The 24,261-nt window shown below is 44.2% G+C and overlaps 1 protein-coding gene across 6 annotated transcripts in view; it reads left to right on the top strand.

Moving 5' to 3' along the window:
* FRMD4B (FERM domain containing 4B) overlaps window positions 1–24,261 on the top strand; it is a 186,754-nt gene that overhangs the window by 93,180 nt on the left and 69,313 nt on the right. For all 6 annotated transcript variants that reach the window (XM_045024462.1, XM_045024459.1, XM_045024461.1 and 3 more), the window contains 4 exons: window positions 13,406–13,471; window positions 14,526–14,620; window positions 17,050–17,142; window positions 22,726–22,810. In XM_045024462.1, the coding sequence (XP_044880397.1) occupies window positions 13,406–13,471; window positions 14,526–14,620; window positions 17,050–17,142; window positions 22,726–22,810 (339 nt within the window). The remainder of the gene's footprint in view (window positions 1–13,405; window positions 13,472–14,525; window positions 14,621–17,049; window positions 17,143–22,725; window positions 22,811–24,261) is intronic.

Below are 24,261 nucleotides of genomic sequence, written 5' to 3'. Positions count from 1 at the left end.
CTTCAATGGACTTTGGATCAGGCCCTGTGTGAACCAACAAACAATGAACAAAATAGCGAGTGAGTGGAAAACTAGCTTACGATCGCTGTTTTCGGTCTGTGAATTAGAGACTGAAACAGTAAAAAGGAGATTTGAACATAAAATGCACTGGCACTTGGCCCTGAAAAATCATAGCTTCCCCTGTAGTGAGGGGAAGGGTTGCTACCTTGCCAGTTTTTTACTATCTCAGCTTGTGGGGCTTACATGAAAGTCAGCTGAAGCTATGCAGGAGCCAACCTTATAAACGTCTTCAGTACAGGGAACTATTTTGGGAAGGTTTCAAACTATCCAGAGAGCGTTTAGTCCTGCTATTCCAGCCCAGTATCTTCATACTCAGCCAAATGTAACATAGCCAAGGCTTCTATGCAAAGCATCAGCAGAGAGGCATTAGCACTGAAATAACGATATCCTCTGCTGAAAACAGCCCTCTTTTTTGTATTTTTTGAAGATGGGCCTCAAAGAGTTGATGATCTCCTAGAAAGGCACAAATATGATAAGATGCCCTGGGAGACCAGTATCATTCAGTATCGGTTTTGTATTATTTTTTCTGCCTCTCCTCTCATCTAAAATGTTGAGACACTGACTGTTATGAGCTGGGAATGAGGTGCCACTCTTTATTTATAAAAAAGCTCCATCCCTTATATTGTAATAAAGGTGTATTTAATTCCTGTGCAGCGTTAGTCACAATCAGAGTGCAATTTCCTAAGGCATTCATGCTGTAAAATCACTTTCATTAACGTCAGTAAATACACTGGGTTCTTTGAGACAGAAAATTGACATGCACTGCACAGCACTTATAAAGAAATTGCAATGGACTCTTACAACCAAGCTGGCTTGGTGAATGCAAGGTAGCAAGGAGTCTCTTTGCCGTGGTGTGTGGAGCAAGAGGAATAACCAGTTGCTTTGCTGTACTGCCAGCTGTTAATACTAAGCAGATATTGGCTTCCATTAAGGTAAATATCAAGATGTCAAAGGATAATTAAGGGGGAAATCCTGGCCCCATTGAAATAAATGGCAAAACTCCCATTGACATCACTGGGACCAGGATTTCAGCCAAAGGCTCTTTTATGGCTCCAAAAGCTGGAGCCATGTTATGAGGGAGGTCAGGTTAGGAGGAGGGACAGTGCTGTCTAGGGGCAATGACTTGATCTTGCTCCAGTGAAGTCAATGGAAGTTTTGCCCTTGACTTCAATGGGAGCAGGATCAAGCCCATGTGGTCAATGGAGGCCATGCTCCAGGGGTGCTGTGGGGAACATGTGGACAGGCGAACCAAGGCCAGGATTGGAATATCCCCAGACACTGGGGAAATTTGGATCTGGAACATTTCTCATAGCTGTAAGTGTTGCAGGGAGCTCCCTTGCTTTGCCGGAGAGACCTGTGGTTCCCAGAGAAGTCACCACCTTAAATAACTCTGTGGTGAGTGGCACAAGGAGCGAGGGACCTCCAGGAGGAGGCGGGATTGGAGATTCCTGGCTTAGTGCTCTCCACCAGAGGAGGATGGCCATGCTGTGGCTGGGATAAAGGGTTGCTGGGGAAAGCTGACGAGTTCAGCGCCATTCTACCCTTCAGGACGTTATATGAAGCTTTAAGAAATGAGCTGAAAAACCAAGTATTTAATTTTAACCAGCAGTACTGCAGAAACACACACACACACTGAGTAAACATCAGATAGCTAGCTAGACCCCTATCTAGTTCACCTAAGGGTCCAGTTATGGAGGATGTCTGTACAAATATGTGTGGGGGTGCAAATGTATGGGCTGGTTTGTGATGTGTGCATAAAATGGGCAGCTGGAGTTTTCAGGGCCAATTTGAAAATTTAACCCCAAAGGTATTTCTTAAAGCTTTATCTGATGTCCTGAAGGGTAGAACGGCGCTGCTAAGTTACATCCTTTTTAACTCCAGCTCAGAAGGGAACTGCAAGATAAAATTTCTCGTCTGTCTGAGTACAGCCCTAATGAACTCATCTTTCTCTTGGGTCATGCGCAGAGCTCCTGCTAGATGGATGGCCGTGGGATTAGGGCCCAGGACTGGGAGCTAAGAGAACTAAACTATCTTCTGGTTTTGCCACAGACTTGCTGTGTGACTTTGGCAAGTCTCTCATCCTCTGTATCTCAGTTCCCCATCTGCAAAATGGGACAACACTTACTAACTGACCAACCTCTTTACAGCGTGAGTGAATGTCCATACATGATTTCTTCATGAATCTGACTCCTTTAGCCGCTGTAGATTTTGTTGCTGCGAGCTGTGACTGTTGATTCAGAATAAATTGGACTGTTTTTACAATGCACCATAATAGCGTATTGCAGGCCATTTTCCCTGCATAATATTACACGTTTTGCAGCGTATATTAGCTATTTGTTTAGCAAAAAGGGCTCTGTCACACACTGCATTGTATGCATCTATATAGACTCCTTCCACAGTGTGAAATATTCTCTAGGGCTTTTTCTTCTGCATAGTATAGCTTAACCTTGTGCAACTAAACTAAGAGATGCTTATGGAAATAGGGCTGACTACCCAGGAAAAAAAGAAAGGAGTGCGTGAGTGAAGCACTCTATACAGTCAGGATCAAATCCTGCAGGCTTCTCCAGGCAAAACTCTAATGGGAATGTTGCCTCACTGCAGGATTTGCCCTTAGAGGAGGGAGGGAGAAAGAAAGATGCAAACTGAGGAATCTTGTCTTGAGTATCAAACTTGTGCCCCGACCCACAAACATTTTACCTAGGTAAGTAACTTGACTCACATGAGTAACCCTATGTACATCAGCCACCTGAGCTGGAGAGGACCCCACAAGAGTTCGTCTTACAGATGGCTGTAAAGGGGGTGTTCACCTGAGTAAAATCACTTCCATGTGTAAGTGCCAGTGGCTTCTGGCTCAAATTGCAGGTTATCATTTTGGAATATTAAGGAGTTTGAGTCAGGCCTCGTCCACACTGTTTTGGGTTTGTATTATTTTGCTAACGCTGGTGTAGCTATATGTGCGATAGCTTCCTGTAGACATGCTGCACCAGTATAAATCACAATTATTCACTAGAGCAACACATCTATGTTAGGAATTGACACTAGGGCATCTCCATCCATGTAGCTTTACTGGCAGCTAAAACCCCAGAGTAGCAGAGTCCCAAGGGAAAGCAGCTATGACGTGTGTGAGTATTTTGATGGTAAATAAACAGTTCCAAATGTTGTCTCAAAATTATATGCAGCTTCTTTTCAATCTTCTTTTCCTCATCGCTATTTTTTTAGTATCTTTACCTGCTTATAATTGTACAAATCTAAGGTGGCTTCATAGTACTTTAAAACATCCACACACACACTAAAACATCCACACACACACTAAAACATCCACATCCACACACACACATCCACACACACACATCCACACACACACATCCACACACACACACACACACACACACAGAGCTTTAAAAATATGACTGTGATAGATCTGTCTGGCTAAACCACAGCATGGCTGTCTGTAATTTGTCACTGGAGATGAAATCTCAGTTTTGTAGAGGGAGTGTAATGAGTTTTTGTTTTATTTTTGACTCGAACCCTCTTAGGACTCACACTCTTGAGCCACCGTTCCATGAGACATGTTATTTTGTCAGCTTTTTTCACTTAAATTTTTGTGAGGCTTCCTGTTTACACAGCATCTAAATATGGTGGTTGGTTTTTTTTTAGCGTGATGACACAATGATGTCTAAAAATATTGTGTGTAACTACTGGCTTTGAACAGGGAGGATGTTACTGCTGATTTAACTCTGGCATAACCAAGAGAAGAATTTGGCCGTAGTCTTTTAATGTTGTATGCACAGTTCTGCCCTTTACCCGTACACTGCATAAGGCTATAGCATGTGTATGTCCCAGGTCTGTTAGATGATAATCCAGTTTGCACTGACAAAATTAAATGCTGTGTTGAACCCCCTCTGAACAGCATTTAATCCCAGTCTTACCTTTTGCTTTACCTTGGTGCATGCACAGATACAGACAGGGATACCTGTGTTCTTTCAGTGCACTCCTTTTCATTGAGCATCTGAGTAAATCGCCTGCTTGCATAAAACGTGCTAGAATTGCTTGTCTGTAAGCTAAGACTGCTGCAGAGATTCGGTAATATTAAACATCCTGGATAATCATTCTCCTCTCCTTCCCCGCCCTCTGCTTTTCAGTTGCATAAACCTGCATTAGGTAAGAGCTGACCACTTGTGTGGAGAGAAAAAGGGGTTGCTGATTTCTTTGGAAAACATGAGAATCCAATACGTCTGCAGTTTTTGGTTTGGTTTTGTTGTGAGCAGGGTTCCATGCTGCGCTTTGTTCCACTTGTTTCTTGATTTTATGCAGGAGGTAGGACTGGAAACAAGGGCTTGAGTCTATTTAAGTTTCTCCTTATTTTACCGTTTTCCTATCAGTAAATAGACAACATCCCTTCCCCTCTCACCCTATCATTAATATCAATGATTGGGTATATATAGTGACATACGCTTTTGCAAAATATTACTGATATAAATGTGCATTGGAAAAAAAAACCATTTTGATTAAACTGAAATACATACAAATTCATATCTATCTCCAAACTGCTTGTAATATCGGTGTCTTGTCTTTGCCAGGGTTCATCGTGCAGTAAATTCTTTAATAAGAACTGCCAGTCATACTGTTCTGATTAGCAAGGCGCAGTGGACAGAAGATGAAAATGTAACTGCAGGAAATGGGACCTGGCAGCTATTAGAGCTGTTGAGTCAAATCCTGATTCCTGCACAGATCTTGAGTAAACCAGATTAAATAACTGATGGGCTACCGGTAAATAAATTGCATGTACATACCTGGGGAGCCAGGACTAGCCCCTTGTTCTTCAGTTCCAAAAGCCCAGGCCTCTACCTCTTGAGCTAAAGACGATCTCCCTTAGTAATGCCCCTTTTTATTTCCTCTGACACTAGAGGGCGACATTTGTAAGCGCTAGGGGAGCCATTCTCAACCATGGGTCCAAGGCCCCCTGAGGGGCCACGAGCAGATTTCAGGGGGTCCGCCAAGCGGGGCCAAATTAGACTCACTGGGGTCCAGGGCAGAAAGGTGAAGCCCTGCTGCCCCAATTCCTGCCACCTGGGGCTGAAGCTGAAGCCGAAGCCTGAGCAATTTAGCTTCACTGGGCCCTGTGTGGAGTGGGGGTCTCAGGCAATTGCCCTGCTTGCTGCCCCCTAATGCTGGCCCTGGCTTTTATATGCAGAAAAACAGTTGTTGTAGGACAGGTGGGCCCTGAGTTTTTATAGGATGTTGGGGGCGGCCTTAGAAAGAAAAAGGTTGAGAACCCCTAGTCTAAGGGACAAAGCCAGTCTTTTTGTTATCTGTGTGTACAGCACCTAGCACAATGGAGCCCCATGCCCTGATGTGGGCTTCTGGGAACTACCTCAGTTAAAAATAATATCGCCCCCTGCCCTCTGGGAGGTCGGTGGGAGACGGAATCCTTCTCTCAAGCTGCAGAGCCAGTTCACAGCTGCTGCAGCAACAGCCTCCAAAGTCCTGCCCTGTGAGAGTGAGGCTTGGGGCAATGCACGTGCTTAGTCATATATCCACCGTCACAGTCATGTACCTACCTTATCCTGTGTGTTAAAGAAGGTCTTGCCCAGTTCCCCGGCACTCAGGTGTCTTGAGTTGTGCTCTCATGGCCTATACAGGAGCATGCTGCTTCTGCTGTTTTGGCCTTCCGTGCCCACAGATGTAGGGCAAAAGTTGCCTCATAGCATCAGGATCGGTGGAGGACCTGAGGCACAGAACTCGCCTCCTTCCCCTCCTGGCCATGATTAGACTCATTCAGGTCACATCATTTTGTTTCATGGCACGTGTGGGAAGTGAGCCTTTCCCTGGATAGAACAGCTAGACTGCAACCTTGAAGGCATTCCCTTCTTTTAATGTTATAGGCACAGTTCTGCCCTTTACCCGTACACTGCATAAGGCTATAGCATGTGTATGTCCCAGCTCTGTTAGATGATAATCCAGTTTGCACTGACAAAATTAAATGCTGTGTTGAACCCCTTCTGAACAGCATCTAATCCCAGTCTTCCCTTTTGCTTTACCTTGGTGCATGCACAGATACAGACAGGGATACCTATGTTCTTTCAGTGCACTCCTTTTCATTGAGCATCTGAGTAAATCGCCTGCTTGCATAAAACGTGCTGGAATTGCTTGTCTGTAAGCTAAGACTGCTGCAGAGATTCGGTAATATCTAAACATCCTGGACAATCATTCTCCTCTCCTTCCCCGTCCTCTGCTTTTGAGTTGCATAAACCTGCATTAGGTAAGAGCTGACCACTTGTGCGGAGAGAAAAAGGGGTTGCTGATTCTTTGGAAAACATGAGAATCCAATACCTGCCTGAGGTGACCTCTCTCAGATGCGCAAGGTGCTTGGCAATAGGTTCCCAGTGTTTATATTTAGTCATCATGTTGAATATTTGTTTGGGGTTGTGTTTGCTTTGTAAATAGCTATATAGATTATGCAATCAGGAAAAACGGGAGCTGCCCCTTTAAGAGCAGGTGGGGATACTGGGTGTGAGTGCTTGCAGCACTGATGGGTGTGTGTGTGTGTGTATGTTGCTGAAGAGGCTGGTTTGTAGCTGTGCAGTGAGAGGTCCCTGCCTGCAAGAAGCCTCTAAAGAAAAGATTCACAAACTAACGGACATTCCCCTTGGAAATCTGGGTCTTGTGCTTGAGGGTATAATAAATGCAAATGTAAAACTGACATGCCCATAACTTGTGTCCCTAAACATCCCATGTTACTTGTCTTGCATGTGCCCTGGTCCCCCTCTGTGCTGAGTAACTACATTCTGCCTACTTAAAGCTCCATCTCTTGTTTCACATGGAAAAGGCATCGGCTTCCTGTCCTAAACTGTTGCGTAGCACTGGTGCATGGTATCAAATGTTGGTAGGTGAACTGACTCTACATAGCTTGCAAAGGGCTTTGGGATCCTTCTGGAAGAAGGGTGCTATATAATCGTAAATTAGTCGTTATCTCCGGCCTTCCGGGCTTTGCAAGCTGTGGTGAGGAGCCCCCCTTTCCCCCCCCAGAAACCATGAAGCTCACTGTGAATGCAAGGTCTCCCTGTACGGAACAGCCTGTATGACTGAGGACGTGATGGAGATGCCACAACAATCGCAACTCAATACACCCTATCACTGAATGCTCTTGCGCTGTTCTGTTCTGTGCTAAATAGTCCAGATTTAACTTTCTAAAATTCTGCAAAGTGGCCACATCATTGCATTTTTGAGATAATGTAAAATGCTTGAAGTTCAGAGAATCTTAACAACCACAAGACGCCTGATTCAAGGGTTAATTTCAGGAGTTGTATCAGTAATTTAATTGTAATGAATTGGAAGAAGAGTCAAAGATGGATTTATACCTCTAACTATTTAACGATTTATGAAAAATCTCTGTGGGTAAAAGAGAGGCCTGTCTTGTTAGAACAGGAATCTGGATATTTGGGTCCTGTTTCTCCTATATGGTCCCAAGTATGTCATTTATGGCTTGTTTTTTCTGAGATGCTAAGCACGAACAGATTCTATTGACTTTAAATAGAGTTGTGAGTGCTCAGCACGTCTCAGAATTAGTCACTTAAGCTCTGTGCCTACATCCCCCCATCTATAAAATGGGGGAATCTCACTTACTTACCAACTCACAGGCCTGTCGTGAGAGTTAATTGCTTAATATTTTTAAAGTGCTTTGAGATTCGCTGTTGGTTGGCGCAGTAGAAGTGCAAATGATTGTGATAGCTTTTACACTTGAATCTTTGAGGCAGCTTTCCATGGCACAATGTTTATATATATATATATATATATATATAGGGGGGGAGAGAGAGAGAGAGAGAGAGAGGAAATGTTTTTACTTAACAATAGATAGATGTGACAATTACAGCCATCAGAAATGATGAACGTGATTTCATTGGGTAAAAACGAGCAATTAGGCGTTGCCATTATTTATGCTATCTCAGTGCAACAGATGGGGCTGTGACTTAAAAACACTGATGGATCAGACGCTTCACGACGGGAGCAATTGGCAGCAGTATGTCAGAGGCAGAAAAAGTGTAAGTTGATGAAATGACTAATCTATGGTAGCATGTGTGTTCATAAATAAATCACAATGGCTTAGTGACAAATGAAGCTGTGATCAGATTGTAATGGATTTAAGGGCTCCAGACAATGCAGATAAATCACATACTGAGCTCCCTGGGAGCGGGGACTAGAACCTGGATTTTTATCTCCTAAACCAAAGGTCTATAGCAATTGAGCTAAAGGAGATCCACCATGGCCAGTAATAGCTGTAAGCCACACATCCTCTTTGTGGGCCACTCAGTGATGGATGGATGGATCTCTCTCTCTCTCTCTCTCTCTCTCTCTCTCTCTCTCTCTCTCTCTCTCTCTCTCTCTCTCTCTCTCTCTCTCTCTTCCCCCCCCCCCCCCATTACAACGAAAAGACATAATAGTTATTTCTTTACTGTAGGCCTGGTCTAAACACAGAATTTGTACTGTATATTGTCTTATACCAGCATAGCTTATTCCCCGTCCTGTATGTCAATGAGCTATAGCAGGGGTTGGCAACCTTTCAGAAGTGGTGTGCCGAGTCTTCATTTATTCACTCTAATTTAAGGTTTCGCGTGCCAGTAATACATTTTAACGCTTTTAGATCTCTTTCTATAAGTCTATAATATATAACTAAACTATTGTTGTGTGTAAAGTAAATAAGGTTTTTTAAATGTTTAAGAAACTTCATTTAAAATTAAATTAAAATGCAGAGCCCCGGACCGGTATTCAGAACCCGGGCAGTGTGAGTGCCACTGAAAATCAGCTCGCGTGCCGCCTTTGGCACGCATGCCATAAGTTGCCTACCCCTGAGCTATAGTGATATAAGCGCATTTATACCGGTATAACTGCACCAGATATACTGGTATTTGTATGTCAACAAGGCCTTATATTTTTAAGTATCAGAGGTGTAGCCGTGTTAGTCTGGGTGGAAGCTCATGCTCCAGTACGTCTGTTAGTCTATAAGGTGCCACAGGACTCTCTTTTTGCTTTTATATTTTTAAAAACTCTTTACACGTTCCACCTTCTCCCACATCCAGGCTTTCTCAGGCTTTGTCTATAGAGGGACTTGTCATGTCACTGTTTTTGGGTAGAATCCCAGCCCCATCTCAGAGTGCAGCATATGAGCTGGATCCTCAGTTGGTGTAAACTGATGTAGCCCTACTGACGTCAACAGAGCAATGCCGACTTCCACCAGCTGAGACTCTGGCCCTAACTCTGTTACTGTCCACAGAGAGATCAGTCATTTGTAGGAAAAGAACCACTGTGTTCACAATGTTTAGTTCATTAGGAAATCCCTATCTTAGAAAGCCACCTTCTGTCTATGTTTAGAGCTGCAGATTTATTGCCTGTCAGAAGCTCTGGGCCTTCAGGAGAATGAGTTATTCTGAGGGCATGATTAAAAAAATAAAAGCCAGGTTCCCTTTACCAGTTGTAATCTTCAGAATACTTGAAAGCCAGGCCCTGCCCAGAATGTGAGGGACCAAGACTAGAACGGTTCTTAAATAATGTAGAAACTTTCATGGAAATGTAATAGATTTTAAAGGACAGGTGTTAAAGGAGCATAATGTACCTTTATTTCTTTTCACTGTTCCCAGAGGGACATGGGAATAGTTTTCGATGCATAAACATGACATAAACCTGAAACTAAGGGGACCAAAACAGTCCAGATCTAATAGCTATGGAGTGAGCCAGGTCTCCTTGCATATCCCTGGATAAACCTCATGGTCCAAGCAGCTGTGCTGGTCTTGACACTCCAATAAGGCAATGCCATCGTCTTCTTCAATAAGGCTGTCTCCCCTATGTCTGCCACAACAAGGAATCCCAGCAGGAGCCTTAGTGTTTGAATGCATGGGTGATATGTGAACCACCCATTCAGGGAGGCTAGCCTCCAGCCACACCCCTTCTGCCCATGGCCCTTTCCTGGTGGATCCCTGAACCCCCACCGTGACTGCTGCCCAGCCCCGCCAGCCCCAGAACACTGGACGGGGAGCCCCAGCGCCCCCAACTTCGGCTCCCGGGGTGGTCCGAGCACCGGGCGGCCCGAGGCCCGGCTCACGGGGTGGTCCGAGCGCCGGGCGGCCCGAGGCCTGGATCACGGGGTGGTCCGAGCGCCGGGCGGCCCGAGGCCCGGCTCACGGGGTGGTCCGAGCGCCGGGCGGCCCGAGGCCCGGCTCACGGGGTGGTCCGAGCGCCGGGCAGCCCGAGGCCCGGCTCACGGGGTGGTCCGAGCGCCGGGCGGCCCGAGGCCCGGCTCACGGGGTGGTCTGAGCGCCGGGATGCCCGAGGCCCGGAGCGCCGGGCGGCCCGAGCGCCGGGATGCCCAAGCCGTGAGCACAGGCCACGGGGGAAGAGCAGGAAGCAGATGCGGGCTCGGGGTGGAGTGTGAGCAGAACCATGCCTGGCTCTTTTGGGGAGGCTCAGCCTCCTCTGGCCTGGGATACCCGCTGCCCATGTTTGAATGTCTGACTAATTCATTCCCTCTCCCAGGGGCTAGGACTGAGGTTAACTTCCTTGTGATAAGGGACAGAACTCAGGCCAGCTGGGGACTTACTAATTTAGTTCATAAACTTCCTAAATATGAGCCACATCAGCTGGGAGAAATAATTTAATCAGAAAAATGTGAATGACGATTGGGAATAATTTAAAAACACCTTGTTAGATGCCTGAAAATAAATATCTCCTGTCTGTGTGTTCCATTCTATGCATCCGAAGAAGTGAGCTGTAGCTCACGAAAGCTCATGCTAAAATAAATTTTGTTAGTCTTTAAGGTGCCACAAGTACTCCTGTTCTTTTCACAATCCCATAGTTTAAGAAGAAGATTGTTTTGATTAAAAAATTGACCTGGTTTAGAGGGGAAGTGTAGACAACTATAAAAAATTAATATGTATAACAAATGGAAGAAAGGGGATGTTGATATTAATGAATATAAATAACAACTTAGGAATTGCAGAAAATTGGTAAGGAAAGCAAAGGGAAACTAGGATAAATCTATAGCCAGCAGAATTAAGGACAATAAGAGGTTTTTTAAATATATTAGGAAGAAAAGAAATCCTGAAAATGGTATTGGTCCATTACTAGATGAAAAGGGTAAAATTATCAATAACGATGCAGAAAATGCAAAAGTGTTCAATAAATATTTCTGCTCTGTATTTGGGGGGAAAATAGATACTAGTTTTATCATATGGTGCTGATAACATTCTTTCCGTTCCACTGATATCTCCGGAGGATGTTAAACAGAAGTTACTAATGTTAGCCATTTTAAATTAGCAGATCCATATAACTTGCATTGAAGAGTTTAAAAAGAGCTGGCTGAGGAACTCACTTGACTGTTAATGTTTATTTTCAATAAGTCTTGGAGCACTGGGGAATTTCCAGAAGACTGGAAGAAAGCTAATGTGCCAATTTTTAAAGAGGGTAAACAGGATGACCCAGGTAATTATAGGCCTGTCAGCCTGACACAGATCCCAGGAAAGATAATGTCAAACTAAACTTGATATATATTTTTGATGAGATTACAAGCTTAGGAGATAAAGGTAATAGTATTGACGTAATATATTTAAACTTCTGTAAGGTGTTTGACTTAGTAAAGCATGACATTTTGATTAAAAAATTAGAACAATATAAAATATGGCACACATTAAATGGATTAAAAACAGGCGAACTGATAGGTTTCAAAATGTAATTACAAATAGGGAATCATCATCAAGTGGGTATATTTCCAGTGGGGTCCCGCAGGCATCAGATCTTGGCCCTATGCTATTTAACATTTATATCAATGACTGAATGAAACTAAAATGATCACTGATAAGGTTTGCAGATTAAAATTGGGGAGTGGTAAATAATAAAGAGGACAGGTCACTGATGCAGAGCGATGTGGATTGCTTGGTACGCTGCAAGCAAACAACCTGCATTTTAATATGGCTACATGTAAATTCAGTAGAACCCCATTTATCTGATCCTCCATTAACTGGCTCTCCATGTCAACCAAACAGCCAGTGCACACAGGCCCAGAAGTGGGTGAGCTCTGCGGTGACCACTAGATGGTGCTGCAGCATTGCACTTTCCCATTCTCGGCTTTATCCGGATTTTTGATTATCTGCTCTGGCCCCTATACCAATTACATTGGATAAATGGGGTTCTGCTGTATATGCATCTAGGAACAAAGAATGTTGACTGTACTTACAGAGTGGGGGACTCTGTCCTGGAAGCAGTGACTTCTGAAAAAGTTTTGGAGTCGTGGAGGGTAATCAGCTGAACATGAGCTCCCAGTGTGTCACTGTAGCCGAAAGAGCTAATGCGATCCTGGGATGTATAAACAGGGGAATTTTGAGTAGCAGTTAAGAGGTAATTTTACCTCTGTATTTAGCACTAGTGCAACCTCTGCTGGAATACTGTGTCCAGTTCTTGTGCCCACAAGTCAAGAATGATGTAGATAAATTGGAGGGGGTCAAAGAAGAGCCATGAGAATGATTAAAGGATTAGAAAACCTGCCTTACGGTGATAGACTCAAAGAGACTCAATCTATTTAGCTTAAAAGAAGATTGAGTGACTTGATTACAGTCCATAAATATCTACATGGGGAATAAATATTTAATAATGGGCTCTTCAATCTAGCAAAGTATAACACAATCCAATAGCTGGAAGTTAAAGCTAGACACTTCCAACTGGAAATAAAGCATACATTTTTGACAGTGAGGGTAATTAACCAGTGGAACAATTTACCAAGGGTCAGAGTGGATTCTCCATCACTATTTTTAAATCAGGGTTGAATCTTTTTTTCTAAATGGCCCGCTCTAGGAATTATTTTGGGGGCAGTTCTCTGGCCTGTGTTATACAGGAGATCAGAGTAGATGATCACAATGGTCCTTTCTCTCCTTGGAATCTCTGAATAAATGTTTTGTTTGTACCCAGTGCTGGTTGCTCTGCCAGAGCTTTAAGGCATAAGAACATTGCTAGCTCTGTGTGTAAAGGTATTAATAAGTCTGGTTGCACAGGCCAAGTGCAATGCAATTACAACTGAACTGCAGCTCTGCTACAGCTTTTGGGTAATTTTCATCTTTATCCTGAGAGGTGTTAAGTACCCTTAACTACAGTTTGAAGTTGATGGGAGTTGAGAGTGCTCAGCAGCTTCTGAGAGAAAAAACCTTAGCCTTCATATAGGGAGGAGATTTAGTTACCAAAACATCCTCCAGTGTGGCTCAGTAGCAAGGACATCAAAACCTACTGCCATAAGTAATTGCCGTCTGCAGCTTTTAAACTGAGTTTTCTCCATTCCCTCACCACTGATGTGTTCCTATCTTTCTAGATGACAGAAGGCAGGCACTGCCAGGTGCAGCTCCTTGATGACAGGAAGTTGGAACTGCTGGTTCAGGTAAACACCCTTTATGGGGCATCACTTTGCCCAACACAGCCTGGTTTTATAGTGGCATCTATGCTTTTTAATGCAATCCACTTAATTGTATTTTACCAGCTTAAATGGACACAGTCAAACTTTTCTTAAATGTCCATAAGTAAAGTTTTCAAAAACGCCCAAGTTCCATTTTCAGAAGTGATGGAGGACTTATGCTCCTAAATCTCATTGGCTTCTGAGTGCCTCCATCACTTTTGAAATGGGACTTAGACCCCAAGGTCAAAGAGGCGCATCTAAAAAACATTTAGCCCTCATCTGTGTGACTAACAAGTCCTCAGATTAGTAACATGGAATGGATTTTAAAAATCTAAATCAGACTTCATCTTTTTGTTATTTGCTTGGATGATAACAAACAGACCTGTCCTGTGTCACTAGTTTCATGTTCTAGCTCTCGGTGCTGTTACATTTGGAAATTTTTCAATAAATAGCTTTTATTTAACATCTGTTCTCATTACAACTTATAACACATTAAGCTCTTCTGAGTTTCAATTTTAAAATCTTTTTGAAAATGATCTGTGTTTTGGGTTGTGTTTTGGGGTGGATGGGACCTTGTCATAAGGGGAGAAAAAAAGGTCTAGTTTTTCTGGGGTATAACAGATTCTATATTGAAAAGTCCTTCCTGCATTAAGGTCCATGAAAAGCCTGAATTCAGTCCAGTCTTTCCCCTAGACTAGCCACTCCTTTCTTCCACTTCTTTTTATACATTTCAACTGGTTTGGGAAGGCTGAAGAACTTAGTTGCCTTTGCTCTCCAACCACTTAGTCATTTATGTCTGGTTCTAAATTTCTGCAGTTCTGACAGGTAAACCGGGGTTTAGAGTCTTGCTGTACTTGGGAAGTCAATACCCAAGGGCACAAGGCTTCATGGGACCCAGCTGGGTAGTAGACTGCATCATGGTGCTTTAAACTACCAGTATGTGGCAAAGTCCCTTTAAGGCAGCACACCCAGAGAAGACTAGTTTAAAAATAAAATGGCTGAGCTGAATGTAATGATGTGCTGATGATTCTCTCAATAGCCCAAACTTTTGTCTCGGGAGTTACTGGATCTGGTGGCATCACATTTCAACCTCAAAGAAAAGGAGTATTTTGGGATAACGTTTATAGATGATACGTAAGTATCTGTATTTCTTTTTTTAAACAATTGGTGAAATGATTGTTGCAAACCAACATCTCAGTCCGTCCCAAAAAGCATAGAAGTTGGACTCCAGGCCAAGCCACAATGATCTAAAGATGACTCCTGTTTTCCTCCCCCTTAGAATGGTCCTAGCTGAGTCAGGATGACACACCATGACAAAACAGAAGGGCAGTTCTATACAATCCTCTTTGGGTTTATTTTTCCCTTTCTTATTTGTCTTACAAGTGAAAGGTGGAAAAGCTGATTCAGTGTTCTCTCCTTCACATATGAGCACACTCATACATGCCTTCTCTGGGCAATTAAAAAAAAATTGGGGGAATATGCAAGCATTTTTAGTATGAATCAATTACATCATTTTGTATTTTCTGGCCTCAAACCCAGTATAAACAAACCTTTAATACTTAACTGGCATAACTGCAGAGAAATCTGAAGTCAGATAACACAGTAATAAACTCTCCCTATTTCTGCGCCTTTTGCTTATTTTTCTAGAAGTCTAAACCACTTTTCAGTCTACCAAAAACAGCTGCAAAAGTAGCATGCATTTTAACTCCTTGAATTCCTCTCTCATCCAGTTGTTAGTGAAACCTTCGAGCTGCTGACATTGGTGAGCATGTTGCCTAGCCTCAGTGTGCATTTTACTGCGTGACATTGCACGAGTCACTTTATACTCCCTCATAATGAGCATTTCCAGTGCAACCACATCCCAGCTTCCAGAAATGGCAGAAGAACCGTGCCAAAAACAAGCTCAGCTTGGGAGGGGTGGAGGTTTGCAACAGTAGCCAGTGGAACTGGATTTTGGCCCTAGTTACATCTTTATTACAGGGCTGACGTTAATCCCTGCCCTACCTAGGACATTTCTCGCCCTTTTTAGCACATCCCTTATCACTGTAGGTCACATAGGAAGTCTGTGACAGTAAAGACACCCTTAATCACAAGGCCAACTTTCTTCCCATTGTACAAAGCTGTGCGTCAACCCACAGCTGTAGAGGCAGTACCCTTGCCAGGGATTTTGGGGGTACGGGTGGGGAATAGTGGAGGATGCTCTTTAGAATGTCATAGTAGCTGGGTATCACCACTGTATGAGGAGGTGTCTGCTTCTGAAGCCCTTCTTTGCACTGCCTTGGGTGTATTTTGTGAAGAGCTGCTTTCCTCCCCGGGACTCTTTTTGGAATGTTTTTGCAACGTCCTTGCCCTTTTCATTGTTGTAAAATGTTTTCTTCCAGCATTTCTTCTATAAATAGCTCTAGGGTGATGTTTATACTCCTCCCAACCTCCCAGGAGAACTCCATGAGACTTTTTTCCCCTCGTTAATTGCTTAGTGGCCGTTCCACCTGCCGAGCTTTTCCAAAGCACTCCCTGGGTATTTCATAAGGGCGGCTAGTATCCCAAAAAAGCAAGCAGAAATTTTGACAAATGACAGAGAATTTATAGGCATCTGCTAAAGACGCCACATGCCTGTCGGTGTTTGGAGTGTGAGCCTGTCACCTCTGGGGGGCGGTCATGCTGTGCAGGCTTGGGGCCTGTTCCAGTGCCAGAATCTCTCAGATGGCAGCACTAGGCATTACCGAGTGCCTGTCTCTCCAAGCTCATGCACAGGGCAAAGTGAGGCGCAAACCACGTCCCCCATTTTGTTCCTACTTGTTATTAAAAATGGTGCTTGGGGAGGCGTGTGTTCTCTTCTCGGTCACTCCCTGTGGACACCACCCTAAACTGATTCAGCCAATGCACTGTTCAATAACAAAGTGTGCAGGGGCGCCTGATTGACCAGATTACAGTGCTGCCACAGACAAGCTGTGCTCTGAAATGTGGGCACCTCGCCCTTCTCTTTAGTGTGAGTTGGCAATTCTCAAAAGCAGGCTTTTCATCTTGGGGGCCTGCATCCGCAGATGCTGGGAAATGACAGCACAACGTGCTGCAGTCTCATCGCGGACACAGTGATTATGGAACCAGCATCTTTCTGCTGTAAAGGGCACCCACCCTTGGACTACAGGCCAGATCCTCAGCTGGTGTAAATTGGAATGGCTACTTCGAAGTCAATGGAGGTGCTCCAATTTGCAACAGCAGGGCAGGATCTTGCCTTAATGTGGAGGGGAAACATACTAGTTCTTCTGAACTTCATGTCTGATCTTCATTGACAGTTTTAGGAATGGGGGTGCCCTTGGTTTCTTCAGAGTCCTGAGTGTGAAGTATATCAGTAACTAAACAGACATTTGGCCAAATCCTGCCTCGATTGAAGAGTTGAAAGTTTTGTCCCAGACTTTAGTGTGAACAGGATTTCTCAGTCCTGCTCTTCTTAAAAGTGTCGGTTTGAGCAAATGCAAGTGCTGAAGGGAATCTGTTTCAGTATTATTAATGGAACCTGTTCCTCTCCCCATATCCCCTCCACTCCCCATTTGTTCCTACAGAGGCCAGAATATATGGCTGCAGTTAGATCACAGAGTTCTGGATCACGACTTGCCCAAGAAACCAGGTCCAGCAACTTTATACTTTGCAGTTAGGTAAGTAATTGTTTTCTGAATGTTACTATATATACCAAACATTACAGGTTTGATGTATTTATAGCTTTTTGTTTCAAAGGATTGATAATTAATTTGATAGAGGATAATTAATTGATAATTAATTTGATAGAGGAAATAAAAGTCAAAGCCATATGTGTTGTTTTTAAAAAGCAATTAACTCCTTGATAAATGCTGGTTAGCTATGAGATACTATGGAAATTTGGTTGTTCCCTTTTTAAATCAAAACAATATGTTATTAAATTAAACTGCCATGGTCAAGATTTTTTTTTTTTTTAAGAATCCTATACTTAAAAAGTTTCCTTGCCTGAATTGCTACTAACAACTTTGATTAGTTAAACTTACTAATTCTTAACAATTAAATTTACTTTTCCCCATTTGTGCTGGCTGCTAGTATCTTCCATTTTAGTCAGTCTGGAAAATGAAATGAGGCTGATATTTTCCACTCTCCAGTTCTAATATGACACAACTTCTTGCTAGATTTTTGCTGAGTTTGTTAAAAAAAAAATTTGTAAGGCACTCTGAGAGAACAGTGATTTGTGTAGCATGGGTAAGTAGGCGCCACAAGGCTGCGCTGTCTGTATTGAGGACACAGTAGGGGGTGGTTCAAGATAAACAGTACCTGCTGTTCACTGAATATGCTTTTCTTCTTGTTAGATTTTGTAGCTTCCCCCATTTTTTAAAAAAAAACCCTAAACTGAGCTTTTCCCTTTAAATATATTTATTACGGGCCCCTCGTCCCTCCTAAACATTCAGTGCCTCTGGCCAGGAAATGCGAAACTGAATCTACGTATTGAACTTCAGTCGCTTACATGGCAACAGAGCAGAAATACTGTCACTGACTTGGCCATCAAATTGGTCACATGACTAACCTTCCCTATTCTTTCATGAAATGTAAAGCGCTCTGTTCCATATGGGCAGGACCCTTGCAGAGATCCACTGACCTCGGGCTGCCCTGGCTTGCATCAGAGGACTGAAACTGTGAACAGCCAGTTTGGGTGGGGGCGGCAAAGGTATCTTAAAGCCACCTTTACACACATGCTTCCTGAGCTGTGCTGTGCGCACCTTGGCTGGGAGGGAAGATCTAGGCCAGGACCTGTTACGTATTCCTTACAAGATGAGAGATTGGAAAGCACTGAAAGAGTTAATACAGAGAGAAAGAGTTGACTTGGGAGGAGAACCTGCTGGAAGCTAATTTTAAGCCCAAGCACTTTGGGGTAGAATTTGCATCTTAGGGGCATAAAAGCTTAAACTATTTTAAAATGAGCAAGTAGGTAGTGCATGGAGAGGCCTTTAGAAAGGAAAAGAGGAGGATATAGGAATAGTTGACAATACACAAATTATTTAGCGCTACAGAAAATATATATTCTAATAGTGCCTTTAAGATCTGCGTATAGTTCTGACGTGTGAGCAACAGTGGGTTTTCACACCCTGGCACATGCCTTGGGTGGTTAGCGCCCACACGCTTATCTCTCCCTAACACATGTGCCTTGTCATCATCTATTCTTTAATTAAACCCAGATGCGAGCAGTCGAAAGATTGGCAGAGGCCCTGGAGGTTTTTCGCCTTCCTCTGCAGCGTGTGGCACAGGTCACTTGCTGGAGGATTCTCTGCACCTTGAGGTCTTTAAATCACGATTTGAGGACTTCAATAACTCAGACATAGGTTAGGGGTTTGTTACAGGAATGGGTGGGTGAGATTCTGTGGCCTGCGTTGTGCAGGAGGTCAGACTAGATGACCATAATGGTCCCTCCTGACCTTAAAGTCTGTGAGTCTATGAGAAAGGCTAGGTACAGCGCTGTGTGCACACAACTTCAGTGGAAAGGCAGGGGCAGGGAGAGAGAGCGACGCTCCTGCTTAGCACAACACAGGCCTGTGTGGGCCATGTGACCTCAGAATTCTGCCTCGGACCAGAACTGAGGTAGAAATGGTGCCGGTGCTTCCTACTGCACGTCTCCTGCCAGTTTAACGCCTCGTGGTTTTGGGTTTAAACAAGTCTTGTGTCTGCTGGGTATAAAATGCCTGGTTTTAAAACAGGAGCAAGGAAGAGCCATTTCGTAAACACAAAATAACTGATGGAAGGGGTCAAGGAGATTTACTTGGGGGATAAAGAGCAAATGTGAACATTAGCCTTTTGAGCAATGTGCCTTCTCTCCCCCCAACACTTTTTAACACCTTTGCCAGAGGAAATTAGCATCGTCCCCGTTCCTGGGCTTTTGGCTGTCAACTTCAGCATGTACGCTGCCGGCTTTTCGGGGCAGGGCCTTGTTCTTCCTGTGTTGTCGGGAGAGAGAGACTGAACTGGGTGTGGGGCCTGGAGGCCCAGTATGTAAGGACTCCATAAGTGGGGCCCCAGGAAGGGAATGTTTTGATCACCTGTGGACTGGGAGTTATGAAGGGGCCCTGAAGAGGGGAGAAATTGGCACCAGGGCATTGCAGAGTGACCTCTGGCCACAAGGAGGTGCTCAGGAATCAGCCACCCTGCTACACCACCGACCTGCAGTAGGAGACTGGACCGTGTGGCCCCCAAATGTTCCATCGTTCTGAGAAGCCCATGCTTTGATAGTGAACTGTTCATACCTTGCAGCGATGTAGCTAAAAAAAGGCTTTACGGGACTGTGTTATCTTGCTTTGAGAGATAAGTGCTTCCGGAATTATAGATGTTCATTGTCTAAGCACCGTTTCGTGTGTAACGTTCATAGTCTTGGTGCTGTTTAGTGTAATATCCCAAGTGAGTATTAGGGGAAAAGCACACAGCAAAAGCAACTTATAGAACTTGTCATTTTTATTATTTAGTATTTCTAGAGAGTGACAGCAAAGTCCTTGGCTTTGTGTATGTGCAAGTGTTATGTGGTCCAGACGCTGATCTCATTTATACCAGTGTAATTCTGGAATAACTCCGTTGTATTTACTGGAATTACTACAGATGCCCATGTAGCTGAGGTCAGTATCTGGGCTGTGATCCCTGCCCATCCATCTAGCCATAGAAAATACTGTATGCTTAGATGGAGGGATTAAAAGATGGGTGTCCCTTGGTAATCCAAGAGGCATGGGATTTAGTTTCAGGATATGTTTTTGAGGGCATGCGTTCTTTTCGGGTAGTTTAAATCCAAGTAAATATGACACTGTAGCAAGCCCTCGCCATCTAAGAATGTGACCGTTACCGCATCGTGGCCGCTAATGTCTGCAGAGTGGCAGTGAGGCCAGAGCTCAGATCCTCCCTAAACTAGGGTGACCAGATGACTCAATTTTGTAGGGACAGTTCCGATTTTTGGGTCTGTTTCTTATATAGGCTCCTATTTCCCCCCCGCACCCCCTGTCTCGATTTTTCACATTTGCTGTCTGGTCACCCTACCCTAAACAGCGGTATATCCCCCTTGTACTTGAGCCAAAGGAGAATTTGTTTCAGACCAGGACATGTCAGAATCAGTACTGCTATGCAGCCAGTAGAGAGCAGAGGTACGTCAGCTAGTCCACGACAACACAGGCAGTAATGGTACAAGCTCACAATGACGAGCATGTCAAGGAGAGGCCAGCGGAGCAAGGCTTCAGAGAGGAAACCGTGATTTCAGGAGGGTTTTGATAGTATATGGAGAGGTTATTCGGCACTCGAAGAGAAGAGAGGATGGTTCAAAGCATAAGGGGCTGCATGGAAGAAAGTGCAGACGCTTCAGACAAAGCCTTTGGAATCACCATGTGTAAAGAATTCCCTTAGCAAATCAGCCACGCGCTTCCTGGTTGTGAGCCTTTGCAAATAAGAAAACACTCTTTCCTTTAGAGGACTCCACATTCTTAAGCACTCCTAAGAGCTGCCAAGAGCTCTGCAGCGTGGCCACGCTGTAAACAGATGCCCTTGCACCTGTTGTATTTAGTCAGACAAAAAGGGGCTTCTGAAAGGCTGGTGAACAGAGGGAGCTGCCCCTTGTGGGAAAAAGATGCACTGGATCAGAAGGGTTAACAGAGGGAGCTGCCCCTTGTGGGAAGAAGATGCACTGGATCAGAAGGGTTCAGTGTCGGGTTTTTCATGGTTAGAGAGAGGTCAGATGACACGAATGTGCCTCTACCCTCTGGTTCTTAAACTCCACATGCTGGCAACTGAACCTCAGGGTACCATGTGACAGCCCTGATCATCTCCATAGTAATCCCACGGGATGCCTACTTACCAGGGCTGGCTCCAGCGTTTTTGCCGCCCCAAGCAGCGGGGGGAGCGCCGTGATCGGTGACACTTTGGCAGCAGGTCCTTCCCTCCGAGAGGGACTGAGGGACCCGCCACTGAATTGCCACCAAAGACCCGGACGTGCCGCCCCTTTCCATTGGCCGTCCCAAGCACCTGCTTCCTGCTCTGGTGCCTGGAGCCGGCCCTGCTACTTACAGACACTGCTCAGCACTGATAAACATTTAGGGCCCTTTGCACCCCTCCAGTGCACAGTATGGAAGGCTGCTAACGCACCTGAGTGCTAGCAAAATGCAGTCAGGGAGGCGCACGAGAGGAGAACAACCACTGTGCCAAATGCTTCCCCAGTCCTGGAGCCAACAGCACCTCCTCCAGATGACAGAACAAGGAGTAATGGTCTCAAGTTGCAGTGCGGGAGGTCTAGGTTGGATATTAGGAAACACTATTTCACTAGGAGGAATAGGTTACCTAGGGAGGTGGTGGAATCTCCTTCCTTAGAGGTTTTTAAGGTCAGGCTCGACAAAGCCCTGGCTGGGATGATTTAGTTGGGGATTTTCCTGCTTTGAGCAGGGGGTTGGACTAGATGACCTCCTGAGGTCCCTTCCAACCCTGATATTCTATGATTCTATGATTCCTCCACATGGGATCCCACCATACTGGTTCAGGGCGGGGGTGGCGTGGCTGGCAGGTGGGGACAGAGCCAGGAAGCAGCATTCCAAGCTTGTATTATTTCCAATGGACATTCTAGTTTGTTCTGAGCAACCTTGCTGAGTCCTGTCTATGTCTTGCCCCCAGAGCCCCATGGGGGAAGATTGTGCGTACCTATGGACAGGGAGCTCTGAGACAGCACAATCCTGAACTGGCCCTTGTTTCAGAGGGAAGGGGAAATCTAGAACAGTGCGGAGAGGCCGGCTCTCTGTGCAAAGTCTTGGAACTAGAACGCCCATGAGTTCCTGGACCCGATGTGATTCCAAGGTCACGCATCCACCAATCTTCCACGCTAGCACTAATCCCTCTGCCACGGTGGATTTTGCATTGGCTTTGTCGAGTTGTAACAGAGTTTGCGTTACCCTTTTCCAATTCCAGGGTGTCTTTCCTCTGCTTAAGAGGATGACTTGCCTCTTTGAAATCTGACAGGGTTTTCAAAAGAGATGAAAAGTTGTCAAATAGCTCTTATCTGTTTAACAGGGTGTTTGTCATTCCCTTTTTGCGATCTCTCCTCAGGTCTTTCTGCTTGTTCCCTACGAATAGGCAGGAAATTAAATGCAATAAGTCATAGATCCTCTGAACCATCTGTACTGCGGGGGAACAAAAAATGAGGAAATCAGAATGACATGGGAGGGGAACAGAACCTGGGTTAGAAAATAAAGTCGCTTTGTTCTTTTTTTCAGGTTTTACATTGAAAGCATCTCCTTTCTGAAGGACAAAAACACAGTAGAACTCTTTTTTCTGAACGCAAAATCTTGTGTGCACAAGGTAACGTGTGATGTCTTTTGAAACCTTTACCCATTATTATGCATTTTCAGGTATTAGAGCCCATCACTAGACTGGCTGATAAATTAGGTATTAATGAAATCATATTTCTAGAGTATATTGAAGGATTCAAATCTAAACACTCCTGCAACTTCAGGTATGTGGATGAATGGGACGGCGATGGTTTCAGGATGCGATTTTCACAGCCCTCTGGCTAAACCAAAATCCCACATCCAAATATCTGTTTGAAATCTGGATCAGAATTTCGCAGCTAGCCCTCAGCAATAAGTGACATTATACATGCGCTTCCCACATACATGTAATATTGAATTCCTAACGCAAGTGTCTACCTTAGTTCTTCATTAATCTCAACCACAGCTCTGCATCAAGATCAAGGGGAGCATATGGCCCAGTGCGCAAGACACATTCATTTGAATGTGGTTACTTCTTTCCCTGAAGGTACTCCATAAAGTCAAGAACAAAGAGAACATACACTTGTATACATATATTAAAAGTATGTACATGTGTGTATATATGTGCACGCGCACACACACACACACACACACACACACACTCTCTTTCTGGTTAGGAAGTTAACACTTTGTGTATAGAAAATTCAAAAATTCACACTGGAATGTCATGTCATGCTACCATGTTTTAAACAGTATAAATTAGCTCTCCAGAGGAAGGGGAATATCCCTAATCCTAAATGAGGATTGTATGGGCACATCAAACCCTTACCTATGCCAGTCTGCCAAACCTTTGCTGTAACAGGAACCATGTTTCAATAAACTCCAGTGCAGCAGTGCCTAATGTTGCTGTGATTTTTCTGGTGCTGTAAAGTCAAGCAGCTGGCACTTCTGTTGTTTTTCATGCAACCTGCCTAGTTGTGAAGCGTGGGGAGTATAGAACTCAATTCTGACAGATATTAGAGAGAAACAGAATAATCTGCTCATTCACTCACTAACTGGTGTAGTGAGTCCAGGTATTAGTTCAAATTCATCCCCGTGCAGCTCCATTGTTTGCTAGCATTCACACACATCGCATTTTAAAGGTTTGTAGATCAAGAGCTGTTGTTTCTGGCTGGGTGGAAACCTCACACAGAACATTTAATGGCAAGAATGTGGCTCTCACTTGTATAGGAATTTGTTTCTGAGAGAGGGAGGAAAATGGAAGCCCGCTTCCCACCCCTCAGCCCCCCAAAAGTTTAAAAAAAACAAACAAAAAACCAAAGTAAACATCTGTTAAGAGTCCTGGACTTCATTGGTCGAGCTTAATAGCCGATGAGTCTCAAGTTCAGTCTATTTGTCCTCTCAAGTAAGTGTCTTGGAAGTTGGTAGAAATTAAATGCTAGTCACATCAAAACATCGGGTTGTCTGGTAAGTATGTGTGTGTGTATTTATGTGTATGCAGTATAAAAGACAAGGGGAAAAAATACTCCATATATAAACATC

Source organism: Mauremys mutica, chromosome 7, assembly GCF_020497125.1.
Source record: "Mauremys mutica isolate MM-2020 ecotype Southern chromosome 7, ASM2049712v1, whole genome shotgun sequence".
Taxonomy (NCBI): Eukaryota; Metazoa; Chordata; order Testudines; family Geoemydidae; genus Mauremys; species Mauremys mutica.
The sequence above is the reverse complement of the archived record's forward strand: the minus strand, read 5'-3'. Positions and strand labels throughout refer to the sequence as shown.